Raw genomic sequence first — 16,393 nt, 5'->3', positions numbered from 1 at the left:
TATAGGATCGCCAATGCACCTAACCTGCATGTCTTTGGACTGTGGAAGGAAACGCACGCAGACACGGGGAGAACCCGGGAAGTGAACCCAGGCCTCCTAACTGCGAGGCAGCAGTGCTACCCACTGCGCCACCGTGTCGGCCTTTAAGAAATTCAGTTAATTCAATTGTTGTTGATTATGAAAAAAAAAAAATGTAAAATCCACCAGACTCCCCAAATTCATTTTGTAATGGAAGATATTTTACTGAGGTGTTGGTTTTGATCAATTGACAAAGACTCCAAGTTTTGTCTGTGACACCATTAAGTTGAAACTTTTAAGACATTAAAGGGACAAGACATCAAGAATGTTATAGAATATACCTGTATAAATTATTCATAGCATCTGTTGTCTGAGTCCCTTTGCATTATTTGACAGTAAAACTTTGTAATATATATATATATATATATATATATATATATATATATAGGGGTGTGCAAAAGTAGGTTTACAGTTGTGAGTACACAAAACACAGAGTTTACTCTTGTATTATTATTATTTCTGTAATTTTATTATTTATTTGTATTATTTGACTTCTTTTTATTATTATTAAGTGAGCTTGAGTAGCAACTATTCTACAAGAATGTAAATAATGAAGGCTGGCAACATGAGCACTTATGAGATTGTACCTAAGTGCACTGTGCCGTTGTGCCACTCTGTTGAGTTAATAAAGTTAATTAAGCTATTATAATAATCATAACCTTTTTCCATGCAAACCTACTTTTGCCCACATCTGACACACACACACACACACACACGCACACACATGTGTATATCCATTCATGTATCCATTGTATGACCTGCTTAATTCAATTTATGGCTGTAGCTGCTGGTTCTATAAATATTATTGTATTCTGGGCTCTGCATTGCACAAATAATCCGGGAACTCCTATTTTATTATAGGCTCATCAGAAGCATTGCAGATTTTTTCAAAATTAGTGTTTTGTCAGATTCACGTAAAAGCACATTATTCAGTACTGCTCCCCTGCAGTGGGGTGGGCACACTGCCCTCCATAAAGAAGAAGTGGGAAAAGATTGAATGTATTAGGCAGGCATTTATTAAGGCTTTCATTAACATGATATACAAAACTATTATGTTGTTGCAGCTGATCCAGCTTTACCTTCATTTCAGTTTTTGAGAAAACATGTTTTCCTACAGGAAAAACATTCAAAGAAAACAAAACCTCAGCCTCTTCCTGGGTTTCCACTGTTCAGTTCCTTCATGGGCAGTGGCGTAGCTACAGGGGGGCAAGGGGGGACATCTGTCCCCGGGCGCAGCATCCAGGGGGCACCAAATTTCCCTTCCCCATTGCATTTTGGCAAACAGAAGGGGGCACGAAATCTTCAGTTGTCCCTGGGCGCTGAAAACTCTAGCTACGCCTCTGTTCATGGGTGGGGAATTGTTACAGCAAAAGCTACACTAGATAGATAGATAGATAGATAGATAGATAGATAGATAGATAGATAGATAGATAGATACTGTAGATACTTTATTAATCCCAAGGGGAAATTCACAAATGAATATAATAATATAATATAATAATAACGGTATAATAATGCAGATATACTATCTTATTATATTTTGAACATCATTTGAATATTACGGAAATGTTAATATATATATATATATATATATATATATATATATATATATATATATATATATATAATATATATATATATATATATATATATATATATATATATATATATATGCCTGCCTAATATATTAAATCTTTTCCCCATTTTTATGTCTTTCTGATCCTTATAGGGGGCAGTGTGCCCACCTCAGTGCAGGGGAGCAGTACTGACTAATGTGTTTTTATGTGAATCTGACAAAACAAGAATTTTGAAAAAAATCTGCCATGCTTCTGATGAGCTTATAATAAAATATGATTTTTTTGATTATTTGTGCAATGCAGAGCCCAGCATGCAATAATATTTATAGAACCAGCAGCTACAGCCATATATATAAATTTGAGGTTGAGAAATAAGAGTGGAAAAACAAATACAAAGCAAAGCATTTTATTAATAACAAGTGTGCCCTGATTGATCTTTTGTAATGTGTGGTGGAAATCCTTGTACTTTTCACACAGGGGTGTCAGCTCAGCTCACCAGTGCTCGCTTAAGAAGAAACACGTCTGTTGGCACTCCATTCTGGATGGCACCTGAGGTGAGTAAAAGTGAAGTGAACATCTATTCTGATGTTGTGCATTACTTTTGTTTATATGTGAAAGACTATTTTTTAAATTAACTAACAATAACCAATAATAAACACATGTCCTCAGAATGTTGTCCTGTTACTGACAACAATGCAAATATACACAGTAAGGTAATTAGCATTGTCAGTGTACACAATAGAGTGAAATTCTTACTTGCATGTCTGACAAACAAGCAACAAGTCGCCACTATTTGGTGCCATCATAAACAAGGATGTTTTAAAATACAGATTTTATTATATAGATTCAAAATATACAGCTTTGATAAAAGAGTTGTCTTAGTGGATGGGAGTTCATATTCACCGTTTCTTTTTCTGAGCTTGTTCAGTTTAATATAACATTCCAGTGCCTGGGGACTGAAGGTCACTCCAAAGTTAATAGCAAAGAGTTTGCTTTCCTCCTCAGTTTAGTACAGATCAGAAATGAGCTAAGATCAGTTTTGATCAGTATGGATAAGGGCAATCAAAATGTACAAAATAGCAGTAAATTCTGCTAATTGTAGTAAACAGAAGTCCTTTCTAGCACATTTAGGACATTAAAGGACATTCCCAATAATTTTAATTTAAATATTAATGCCACAAGATTCTTTGTATGGTCAATTAAATTTGACGGGATTTCTTTTGTGTTTAAAATATAATCTGCATATAACAGTAAAAAATAACTTCTCTTGAAATAACAACAGTATGTTGCAAGTAATAGCCTAATGCTAAATTATTTCAGTTTGAAGTTTACAGTATTTATTTATGTTTTCACTACTACTAATACAAAAGGTATTACCTAGATTTGAATGCAAACTGCCGAAGACTTTAAAACAATTGCGGTAATTTCTTTGCCACATAATAAATCATTTACTGGTTTGGATTTTTCAGAAGTGACTTATATTTTGTACATCTCATTGCATCTTATTATAAAAATAATTAATTACAGGGGTTTAAAATAAAAAGAGTCCGAATTAGCATAATTTGTAATAAATGTAATGATTTACTTCTTGAGTTAGAAGTGCATAATACACAAGAATAGTTGCATGAAATATTTGAAATATTAAAATGCCTGCTTCACTTTTAATGCTTAAAGTCTAAATATTGTTTATTGTAATAGGCAAAAAAGATCAAAAATAATATCATATTTGTAATCACTGACCTTGAAATAGTCTACAAAGAATCCCTACATGCTTTTGTTTGAAATTTGTCATTATAACTGTCTGGAAGTGGCCCTTAGAGGGCTAGGCCCACTAGTAAAGAATTAAATATTAAAAATGTTATCATATTCAAGATCAGCAATCTTGAAATTGAAAATGACATTCCACATACCTTTATTACCGATCTCTATTTTTGAGAAGTTTTGTGACCCCTTCATATCCCATTAGAGGGTGAACCTCTGGGGCTGGATGATGTGACATGTGCATTTTCAAGAGCGCTCTGACCATTTTTGCAGAAGACACCTATCGGGTTGCTCTTTATCATGAAATAGTGCAGAAATGGCCTAAAAATTTGGATTTTTCCAGTCTAGATGGAGAACAATATGGGAAATCCTTAAAAAGCTTTACACCTTCATAAAAGTACACAACAAAATGAGTTGAATGATATATCATACGTGAGGGTTTTGTTGTACTGGAAGTGTCAGACAAAAGTCGCCTGAATGGAATTGAAAGCATTTGTAAGAATTTCTTATGAACACAAAAATTACTTTGAATTTTTTAATTTCTACACTAGGCCAAAGTAAAATTCCCAGCCAGGTGTTCTTCTTGCAGTGACATCCAGGTTGACATTTGCCTCATTTTGGTATGGATTCAAATCTCACCTCTGAAGACAAGGAAAGGCCAGGCGCACCACCAGAGACTGGGTGAAGTGCAGTACCAGTTTGGTGATAAACAAGGGAGTGACATATCTAAGCATACTACTAATTGACAATAAGACCTGGCTCTTCAGACATGGAGTGCAACTGCTCGGGTGGGAATGTAGCCCATTGAGAAATACTGTGTAGGTCTAATCACACTCACTTTTACACACAGCATTCGTTTAAGAATCAGAACACTTAATCAAACGTTTTTTTGATCTTATTTTGGAATTGCTCCATGGGAGTGATCTCCACGGTTTTGGATATTCCTGAACCCCTAGATGGGATGCCGCACAACTGGAGTTGTTCAGATTCAGTAGATGAGTAGATGTGAAAGTTTTGGTTTTAAAGAAAAATTGAATGTTGTTTGAGTATAAGCACTGAACTATAGAGATAATGAGTACAGTCGCCTGGAATAGTAGCACCTACTGACTCTGTAGTCCAATTGCTCTCTTGGAAAATGATGGTGATATGTGGAGAGGGATCAAAGAACTGCCTAATGTGAAGGTAAGAAGTTTTGTTGGATTTTTATGCTTATCGTAAATTATCCATAATTAACACCATCTTCAAAACAAGGCTTATCATAACAGTACCTGTCCATGCGGTGGTGTCCTCTAATCCCAGGCCATATAAGGTGGCTCAAATGGGATGTCTGCTGGACTGAGTAGCAGATGCCTTGTTTCAGAATGGGTTAAGTTGCCAATTCCAGGAGAACTGTATCTTATGTTAGGATATAAAGTGTGAATACACCATGATGAAGATCGCAGTCGTGACTGAAGCTATAACAAATATGACTCAAAGGTAGTCTATAGTGGAAACTCTTCAGGCTTGTTGCTGGACACCAGAGGTAACAGAAGCTGTCAAGTTAAAGAAAGGGATCCATGCATTGATAGTTTGAAATTCTTAGAAGGATAATGTCATTGCTATTTATTTGCTGGAGGTGTGGGCTGAGAGAGAAATTAATTGTCCTTCTTTAACAAAACAACCCAACTTGTCCTAACAATGGTGCAGAATGGAAGCTGACTTTTCTCCACCCATGCAGATTAACTGTAGTGAGAAGGCATTGTTGCTGCTGTGTTCTGTTTGATGTCAGAGATGTCTGTAGATATTTTCTTTTCAATGTGTGTGGTTAGTGAAAGTAGAAATCTGTCTGATCTCAGTGATGGTTGTAATTTGTTTTGTTCCCTATGTGTGGTGTAATAACAAAGCAAAGACAGTGAGAAGTTTTGGGGCACCTGTAGGCAAATCCCATATAACAGAAGAATCAAAAACAGAGAAATAAAACACGGGTAAACTATTAAGTTACATCCTTTCAGACGGGAGTCTAGATTCGACTACCAAGATGGCGGTTCTTCTGGTTAAGGCCATTTCCGACAGGAAGAGGGGAGTCCAGGTGGACAGACACCAGAAGTGACATCATCAATGGAAAAGCCATCAATCTTTCAGTCTCAGTGAGAGAAAGAGAAGGTATTACTGTAGAGATCCAACCCATGGAGCAGCAGAGAATTACCGTCACCAGAGGGGCTTGAAGACAAACACAAAATCCTTTGCCTTTTCCCAAGCAACCCAAATGTGTACAGTCATGCCCAAAGGTTTTGAGAGTGACACAAGTGTTGGTTTTCACAAAGTTTGCTCCTTCAGTGTTTTTAGATCTTTTTGTCAGATGTTTCTATGGTGTACTGAAGTAGAACTCCAAGCATTTCAGAAGTTTCAAATTCTTTTATTGACAATTACATTAAGTTAATGCAAAGTGTCAAGATTTGCAGTGTTGGCCCTTCTTTCTTTTTCAAGACCTCTGCAATTCACCCTGGCAGGCTGTTAATCAACTTCTGGGCCAAATCCTGACTGATGGCAGCCCATTCTTGCAGAATCAATGCTTGGAGTTTGTCAGAATTGGTGGGTTTTTGTTTGTCCACCTGCTTCTTGAGGATTGTCCACAAGTTCTCAATGGGATTAAGGTCTGGGGAGTTTCCTGGCCATGGACCCCAAATTTCGATGTTTTGTTCCCTGAGCCACTTAGTTATCACTTTTGCCTTATGGCCTGGTGCTCCATCATGTTGGAAAAGGCCTTGTTGGTCACTAAACTGTTCTTGGGTGGTTGGGAGAAGTTGCTCTCAGAGGATGTTTTGGTCTCATTTTTTATTTATGGCTGCTGTTAGTTTCCATTTATGTTTAAACAGTTCTATCTTGCTCCCTGTGTGTTTTAACAAATCTGCATTTATACTGTATGTATATTAATTCTGTATTTAGTAATTAGCATAATCTGTAGTTGTATTTTAACTGAGAATTGTTCACAGTGCTCTGTGCCTGCATTCAGTGAAGAGTGCTATTCAAAAATAAAGATGTATTGCGTTGTATTGTAGTGTAGTGTTGTGTATATTTGCCTGATTCTTGTAGGTAGGGGTTGAAAGAATATCTACAGTCTTTTGCATTCTATTCTGTTGCCTCATAAATATCTTGTTAATAATACTACAATTAAATTTGATCAGAGTAAAGATAAAAATATATATAATAAAAAATGGAATTGCAACAGTCCTGCCATGTCTGCAGCCCTTGCCATTCCTCCATTAAATCAGGGAGTCTGCAGCACACTCTCCATTTGGCTAGGAATCTAAAAGACACACGGATGTAATTTGACTTGCAAATGAAAGGCAAGTGTATGAAAGGTGTGAAGACAGTAATTCAGTAATTACAAAAGATATGTGGTCTAAGCCATGAAAAAGGGTTTGGTCATCGGTGATAAGATTGCTTCTTCTCAATTTGTGAACAAGTATAGCAAAGTAACAAATATAAATTTAAACCTGTGAAAATCCATGGTAACACTGCAGCATGGATAGCTGGTTGTATATAAATAAACAAATAACGTGCATTTGTAAAAAAAAAAAAAAAATACATTTGTATTTAGGCTGTCTATAGTATGTAGGTATATTAGCTTTTCTTTTTTAATTGATGCCATATTTGAGTTCCAGTGGTAACGCTGTTGATACTTTTATTGTTTAATGTTTAAACAGCCCTCTCTCCTCCTTTAAGCAAATAACAGAGCAGGACTGTATTTACGCTACAAAGCAGGATGGAGACCCCATGATTAAACTGAACTTGACTTGCTATCTGCGACTCCTACTTCATTGTTGTGATGTTTCACTGGTGAGAGACACAGTTAACTCGATAGATGTAAGGCAAAATATAGCAACCAAACTCATGATCACACCCTAGTGTCATCCTAGTAGGTTAAAATCTTTTTCTGATAACACTGTAACTATAGCTCAGTAAAGTAAAGCAAATATATATATTGCATTTTTATTTATTTTTCGCATATCTATGCACAGGCGGTACGGTGGCGCAGTGGGTAGCGCTGCTGCCTCGCAGTTAGGAGACCAGTTGGGTCCTCCCTGCGTGGAGTATGCATGCTCTCCCCGTGTCTGCGTGGGTTTCCTCTGGGCGCTCCGGTTTCCTCCCACAGTCCAAAGACATGCAGGTTAGGTGCATTGGCGATCCTAAATTGTCCCTAGTGTGTGTGTGTGTATGTGCCCTGCGGTTGGCTGGCGCCCTGCCCAGGGTTTGTTTCCTGCCTTGCGCCCTGCGTTGGCTGGGATTGGCTCCAGCAGATCCCCATGACCCTGTAGCTAGGATAAAGCAGGTTGGATAATAGATGGATGGATATCTATGCACATTATTGGAATACCGTGTAAACCTTACTGCATGTAATAACCAGAAACATACAGATACGTATTTCAAAGATGGGTGCTGAGATATTCATTTGCTTAGTGTCATACTGGAAGACAGTGACAAGTAAACCACCAGCCTTTAGGTTTCTACTCTTTTTACTTACACAATATGCTTTCCACATTCCTTTTGAAACTGGTTGTTGTTTTAATGAAAAAACAAGTTAAATATTTTCAGAGACATAATATGAAATGCAAGGGAGCAGTGCTGTGTTATGCTGCCCATAGATTATATTGAGCGTTATGTACGTATTGACAACATATTTAAAAAGATGTGAATGCTTAATGCTTTGTTTTTGTCCCTTTTTGCAGGTCATTGCTTGCGAACAGCAGTATGACTACTCATATGATGCACGTTGTGACGTGTGGTCTCTCGGTATTACTGCTATCGAATTAGGTGACGGTGATCCCCCTTTAGCAGAAATCCACCCAGTGAAAGCCTTATTCAAAATCCCAAGGTAAGCCACTAGATGGAGCCCTTGACCCATTGAAATGGTCGTTTTTGCTTCAACCAGTAAATAAGTTAACAATGAAAAGATAATTGATAGGCATTTTACTTAAAGTAGTGCTACTTATAAAATCAGAAATTGACTGTAATTTACAAAAGCTCTTGAACTTGAACTGGCAACCTTGAGCGTTTATGTACAGTCAGTCCTTCCTGCCAGTCAGCTTTTGCATATTTTGCAGTTCATATACTGTACATACTAAACATTATTAACGGGACCGAAAAGAGCCGAGGTTTGGAAGACAGAGTTGAATGGCGACCAATGGAGAGAGAAAATGGATGAAACCTCGTTGGCAGGCTGCACCTATCAAGTGCCCTTTGACTTTAAGTGGGCTCATGTTATGTAAATTGCCAGACTGGTCAATGTTTAAACTGCTACAGTATTCCTGTTCTTTTTTTTTCTTCTTCCTCTTCATCTTTTCCCAAATTCTATGTGCTTGATCAACCTTCTCCATACAGCTCAGTCCTGCACCTCCTCCCCAGTCAGTCCCTTTCCCTTCAAATGTTCTTTTACTTTATCCATCCACCTCCTTGTTGGCATCCCTCACTACCTCTTCCCTTGTACTCCCATTCCCATCACTCTTTTGCCCACATTGTCTCTCCACATCAAATGTCCATACCACTTCAACTTACTTTCCTGTACTTTGTTAGATATCTCTCTCATTTTTGTTGTACATCTGATTGACTCATTTCTTTTTCTGTCCTTTTTAGTAAATTCAAATTAAATTCAATTAGTAAATTCTCATTTCTGCTACATCCAACTTCTTTTCCTACTCTCCCTTTACTGCCCATGCGTCAGCTCCATACATGATTGCTGGTCTTAACCTGACCTTCAACCTTTGCTTTAATTCTTCAATCACGCAGTACTTCTGACACCTTCTTCCATTTGTTCCATCCACAATGCACTCTATTGATTAGCTCTGCATCTATTTTTCCATGTTGGGCTAGACATCTCTAATCCTAGTCATTTAAATTTATCAACTCTTTTCAGTAGCTCTTCCAGGAAGGCTAACTTCTGAATCTTGATCGTCATTCACATATTCTGCCTTCTTCCTATTTATGTTCATCTCTCTGTCTTCCAAAGCCCTTCTCCATTCTTCCAGCTTCCTCTTTTCTGGTGCTACACAACACAATGTCATTAGCAAAAAGCCTGCACCACTTGGATGGGTCTTCTTTGATCCCATGACTCAACACATCCATAACCCGATCAAAGAGGCAAGGATTTAAAGAAGACCTCTGATGCAGCCCTACTCAAACTGGGATCTTGTCTGTTACGCCAACCCAAGTCCTCATTGCCTCATAGACAAATCTTCACATACTTCTCTGTTCCTCCTTTCTCTCCAGACTTCTTGATGTGGCAGTCAATACACATCATATGCAATCCTTTCTCTTTTCACGATGCTTCTCGCTGAGTTGTCTCAATGTAAAGACTGCATCAGTTTTTCCTCTCCTTGGCATAAAATCAAACTGCTCCTCCCCTGTGGTGGTCTCTTCCTTAAGCATTCTCACTATGACTCTTTCCCAAGTTTTCATTGTGTGTGACATCAGCTTTATCCCTACAATCCTGAATATTGCCCTTCCCCTTGTAAATGGGTACGGACACAATGTTCCTCTACTCCTCCCGTTCTTAGATCTGCTACATTAGATCCCACAACTTATCTACTCTCTCTTCTCCTAAACTCTTCCACACTTCTGCTGGTATTTCATCTGGTGCTTTTGCCTTTCCATTTAAACAACTACAGTGTGTGTGTGACAAAAATTAACTTCATTCGGATACTTTCATCTGTATGTTCTCATTAAATTTTTTAATTTTGTTTCTTATCAAAATGTAAAAATGAAGGAATAAGCAGGTTAGATGCATTCTTTAGCTTAACTCCTTTTAGTGCAAATAAAATATTAGTTATATATTATGCAGTGGGTGTACACACAAACATTTGCATTGTGGCTTGAGGAATCCTAAAACTCGTTCACTAGGTAGACATTTAATCTGCCAGAATGCTAACTAAAGACGCACAGACTTTACATCATAAGACTGATGGTTCAATTTCTGCCTCTTGCTCACTGTGTGACCCTGAACAAGTCACTTAACCTACCAGTGTCACAAGTTTTATAAATATATATAAGTACTAGGGTGGGTTCCCCCCTGCTCACTTTGCATGCCAATCCCCCCGGCCTGCATTACGCGCCAGCCACTTTGTGTCTCTGCCACTCGTGTTGTGAAGAAGGGGGCTGAACGCACCCCAAGGAGACGCAGTTGCTCCTCCGAAACCCCCTCTTAAATGGTGATACAATGGGAAACAAATTGTTTTTTACCTCCTCTTTGCTCAATCAGCTGCTGGATTGCTGCTGCTTCTGCCGTGCTGTATGATCTGCATCTTGCGCGGCGCTTTGAACATTTAAAAGCCTGCACAGAAGCTGTCCTATTCTTTGTCTTTTATTTCCGGACCCGGGCGTAGTTAAATCTCTTGGCACAAAGTCGTCTCACGGGACATGAGTTCTTGATATTTTTTAGTTTATAATTTAAAAACAGAATAAGAATCTGAAAAGTTAATAACATCACATTAAAGTTTGATAAATTCTGAAAAGAATGATACCAAACATATATATGTAGGTTTTACAATAAGCCCAATTTAAAGCGTGACAAAAAAGTGACATAAAAACATCACCCAAAATCGTTGCACTTTTAGGCTTAGGATTTTATATATAGAGAGTAGATTTAAATACATTTATTGTACCCTGATCCTGTAAGTCGACATGGGTAAAGGTGTCCGTAAAATAAAAGAGTTGAGGTGAGAAAGAATAATTTGTTCTGTGTTGTTATTAATATGGAGACAAACTGATAAATACAAATCCCTTTAAATAATTGCATCATGTTGCTCTTTCTTTCTACAAAACATGTTAAAACTAAAGAAAATCGTAATAACCCAGAAGTGTGTAAGAAATACGATTTCATTTTATTTTGCTTTTAATTTTCAGCTGCAGGTAAGGTGCAGCGTATGAATCAGAGTCAAAGAAAAGTCCACATCAATTCAGAATTACTAGTGTGTGTGTGTGTGTGCGTGTGTGTGTGTGTGTGTGAGTGAGTGTGTGTGTGTAGTTATAGATGTTGCTAGGTAATTAACATGAGTGCTGAGGTTCCCTCTGAAGCTCTCCTGCCTGGTTTGGCCTCAGTTTTTAAATAAAATCAGGTCTGTTTTTGAAATCAAGTGCATCACATGAAGCAAAGAGCTGAGTGTCTTACTAGTATTTTGAAATGAATTAAAACAGCAAACCACATTTACAAAGTAATTATTTTAAGGAACACTGCACTTCTAAAACAAAGCTTCAGGAAAATATTCCATTTTAATTAAAGCTGAAAGAGTCACTATGTTTTTGAATCTTTTATATATTTTTCTCCTTAGCAAGTATAATATTCATATTTTAAAATTTTCATTCATGTACTTGTTTAATTCTGAATGATAGCCATTTTAACGCTTTGATGATACAAGCGTTTGACCTTTTTCGCTATCAGCACAATCACACAATTATCACACGTTTTGTAAATTTGCCCTTTCTGATTACAATTTGCATTTCTGATTAGCTGCATTCATATTCAGATGAGGCTGTCACTGGCTCCTCGTCACAATGCTATCTCCATCTTCCCTACGCCAGCTCTAAAACTAGTCACAGTGTCACAAAGAATTTACTGAAATCATGGTGCGCTTTTGTCCTTCTGTAAAACAGGTCACAGCAATTATCCATGAAGAATAAGGCTACGCATTTCCTTATTGGGAAGTGAGTAAAAATAGCACATAGAAAACTGTTCTATTGAAAATTATTTATGGTGTATTCAATAAGTTATCGAAATAAAAATAATCCATAAATATCAATTTCAATTTTATATAGTGTTCTTCATGGAACATCCATCCATCCATTTTCCAACCCGCTGAATCCAAACACAGGGTCACGGGGGTCTGCTGGAGCCAATCCCAGCCAACACAGGGCACAAGGCAGGAACCAATCCCGGGCAGGGTGCCAACCCACTGCAGGACACACACAAACACACCCACACAAATTTAGAATCGCCAATCCACCTAACCTGCATGTCTTTGGACTGTGGGAGGAAACCGGAGCGCCCAGAGCAAACCCACGCAGACACAGGGAGAACATACAAACTCCACACAGGGAGGACCCAGGAAGCGAACCCAGGTCCCCAGGTCTCCCAACTGCGAGGCAGCGTGCGCCACCGTGCCACTTCATGGAACATACTATATGTATATTTATTTGCTTGGCAGACACTTTTTTTCCAAAATAACATACAAAAGACGTCAACATAATCGAATAAACATTGGTTTGGGGCACTGTTAGGTGACAAGTGTTACAGGACAAGAGTACAAAACTGATCACAACAAGTGAAGAGCACAGGACAAAATGCAAGTTAGTTACAACTTCTAGGTTGCAAAAACCTAACAAATTCAATATCAATTAGACAGAACAAGAGAGTCTTCAAATGCTTCTTAAACACACCGAGGAAGTCAACAGTTCAAACAGAGGTGGGCAGCTCGTTCCACCAGCTAGGAGCAACAAATAAAGGGAGTCCAGATTGACATTTAATGCCATGTGGAGGTGGCATCACCAGATGCCTTTCATCAGCAGACCGCTGTTACTTACCATGGAATGTCGTAAAGCAGTCAGAATACAATTCATTAGAACAATCTAGATGAGAACAGACCATTCAGCCCAACGAAGCTCAACAGTCCTATAATTCTTCCCATACTGTTCCATTGTAATAGGATTAGGGTGTTGTACCATGTTGGCCATTATGAATGTAGAGAAAAGCCAAGCAAAATGGCACCTTGTAACAGGATGAAATACAAGATCATTAAAACCCTGACAAATTTTAAGAAAACAAGCTGAATTTAACCTGGAATCACAATACAAATTAGAAAATGGGCTATTTACTGGTATATCAGTTCCACAAAATTAATATATCAGAGAAAATGTTAAAGTATCCAATTTTAATAGATCATTTTTTTTTATGAATTTCATTAATTTTTTTTTAATTTTAATGTAATTACTTTTCCAGTTTGCAATACAATATTCTTGACATTACTTAAAAAACATAACATGCCTTCAGGCATTTACGATATAGTGCCTTTTGTGTCAACTGTCTTCCCAAAATGCTCTGTTTGATAATTGTGATGGTTTCATGACTTTCACAAAATCTTGCAGTCAGAGTTAATTCTGCAACCTTTTAGTTTCAAGTCCAACTCTTTTATGTTAAGACCTTGTTTGCCTACTGCCTTGAACAGAATATCGTGGACATGACATTCAGGAAATCACAAATCATATATTTTAAACATTTCAAAAGCATGAATAGTCCATTGAGCAAAGGGACTTGTCAGAGGACAGGGTACAAATGTGTGTGTTGTCATAGACGCCCAGGGACGTTGCCCCGCCAGGACGCCGGAAGAAGCAGGGGACCAGAAATGTGGCAATATTTTCCCTGGAGAGCAGGTGGGCCGCCTCCCTGGAATGCATGAGGGTCACGGAGCCGTAAAGCTAAACCCTCTGCGAAGACAGAGTCATCGCCGGGGGCGCCCAGACATGGTTGGAACCTTGGAGAGTGGCACTTCCGCCACACCGGGAAGTGCTGCCGGATGAAATTCCGAGGACACCCGGAGTGCTTCCGAGTGCCCTCCTGACACTTCCACCACACCAGGAAGTGAGGTCAGACGGAACACCTGGAGCCCATCCAGGTTATTATAAAGGGGGCCACCTCCTTCCAGAAGCTGAGCCAGAGTTGGGAGGAAGGAGACAAAGCTTGTGAGGAGGGGAGAGGAGGTCATTGTTAAGAAGAGAAAGAGAGAAAGGAAGAGAGTTGGTGGATGAAGGCATTGTGGTGCTGTAAGGAAAATAAAGAAGTGTGTTTTGGACATTCTGGTGTCTGTCTCTCTGTGTCCGGGGGTATGCTTTTCACAGTGTCTTGTGCTGGTCTGAGACCTTCTTATATCTAGAGCACCATACTGCTGAAGTCAATCCCCGACACACACTCTGCACTAAGTACTAGTCCAATTCTGCTATGTGTAGAGTGTGCCTCTGATCCTAGTGTTTGCATTGGATGAATCAGAGGTCTCTAGTGTCCTATTCTGTACAAAATCATGTCAGTTGACTTTAAGTTGGACCAGCGTAAGTGATCATAGTCAGACAGGTATTGGCATTTGATCTTCTGCTGGTTTCTCTCTACCATCAGCATTTCTCCACTCTCAAAAAACACAGTAGATGAATCAATACAGATATATATGCCTAGTGTGACCAGGTGAACAGACTAAGGAAGCCAGAACAAAGGTTGGGGTGTAAATCAGGCAATCCTGTTTATCTGTAGAAAAGGAAAAAAGAAAATCTAGTGCCCTTGGCACGCGATTTATAGGGCTTTCAGTAGCTAAAGGTATGGCAGTTCAGTGAGAGCTCTGTCACCACTGAGGTCCAGCTCCAAAATAAAGCCTGTTCTGGGGATGCCTGTACTTATGCAATCCTGGGCAGAAGGGGTGGAGACTTTTCCAGGCACTGTGGGAGGGGCCAGATGCTATCATCATTGTAGTGGAGAGGGAAGAAATGGTTAGCGCCAGCGTCTCCTCTTGTCCCAAGGTGGTATTGCTTACCTTCTCACAGCCTGGAGGGTGGTCCCCAGGTGCGCATGCATGACACAAGTCCAATGTCAATGTATCTTGACTGTTAATGGTGTAACTGGAATAGCAAAGGTCGCCAGAGCCTGCCCCAGTGTACACAGACATAATGTGCAAAGGACTTTATCAAATAGTTAACATATCGTAAAAACAAAATACAGGTGAGTGTTGTATTGTGAGATTTTTGAATTGTTACACTGCTAAAGTATAATCAGTCTTATCTGGAAGTGTCTTCTTGCACGTAATGTTTCAAAATGGCAGCTATCTTGTCACTTCCTGCAAAGTGGAAAATATAGTAGCAGGAAATAAGAGAAAGATCAAGTAGTATTATTTATTTATTTATTTTATATAGTAGAAAAAGCAGCTCTGACTGGCAAACGTAGTGAGAAAACAAAGAATTTATCCATACAAAATGAATAAGCATAAACCACTAAAGCATGTATCATTGAATTCAAGAGGTTTTTTTTTCTTTTGTTACCAAAAAAAAAAAGAAATACATACAAACAAAAAGAATATCAAACTGGAAAGTCGTCTGGGGGCTGTATGACAGTAGCTTGACAAAATCATGACACTTAACTCAAATACAGAAATGTTAGTTGTTCAAATGACTTAGAAAACAGAAATCACTCTTAGAAAACAAACTTTAGGTCATAAATATACATTCTTTATTAACAGGCATATCTAGAAATATTCAGATGATCGTCTTTACTATATGTTGTTCAATGTATAGATATGAATCTGTAATTAAAATACAGTATGATTTTACTATATTTGCACATATTTTTTATTTTTTTGTAGTTTGATGATGCCTGTAGTATATGTCAGTAGTTACATGTGTAGTGTTTGCCAGCACACTGTATTATTTCAGTCTAATACCTCTGCCAATGGTTTTTTATCTTTGATATTTTACTGTGCTTTCTGTTGTCTGTCTTAAGGGACATGACAGGGCCATCTGGGACATTTCTTTGTGAGATCTGATGGCTTCAATGTAAATGTTTAATAATAATAGGTTATCGAGTTGATGACAGTGTTGTGATTCTGTAAGTAAGTGTCCTGCATGCAGCTGTCAAATTTTTAATTCTGACACATCTGATAGATGTCACTTTTTTAAAGTAAGGGCCTATATAACTCAGTTTCCAAAAGTTTATTTATTGTGTACATGTTCTTGTTAAGTTGGCATATGCTGGATTTATGTCCAAGTGTCTGTTGATGGTGTTTTCATCTGATAGCCAAGACTCGGCCAACTCTCTGGCACTTTTAATGCTGGCCTTAAATTTTACTTTTACATTGTCCCAATTGAATGTGTGTCCTATACACCCCCCCCCCACCCCCCCTTGATCATACTGACTTAGTCACCTCCACCCACCCCCCCACTGAATGTGTTGCTATATATTGCCTTTGATTCTTGTA

General features: G+C 38.4%; 1 protein-coding gene across 1 annotated transcript in view; it reads left to right on the top strand.

Annotated features, from left to right (window-relative positions):
- The window catches only part of myo3b (myosin IIIB), a 619,900-nt gene that overhangs the window by 36,242 nt on the left and 567,265 nt on the right, over window positions 1–16,393 (top strand). Inside the window, 2 exon segments of the mRNA XM_051930711.1 lie at window positions 2,133–2,209; window positions 8,126–8,271. Coding sequence (XP_051786671.1) covers window positions 2,133–2,209; window positions 8,126–8,271 — 223 coding nt within the window.

The sequence above is a fragment of the Erpetoichthys calabaricus genome, chromosome 8 (assembly GCF_900747795.2).
Source record: "Erpetoichthys calabaricus chromosome 8, fErpCal1.3, whole genome shotgun sequence".
NCBI lineage: Eukaryota > Metazoa > Chordata > Cladistia > Polypteriformes > Polypteridae > Erpetoichthys > Erpetoichthys calabaricus.
Note: the sequence above shows the minus strand (reverse complement) of the source record. Positions and strands in the feature narration are given on the sequence as shown.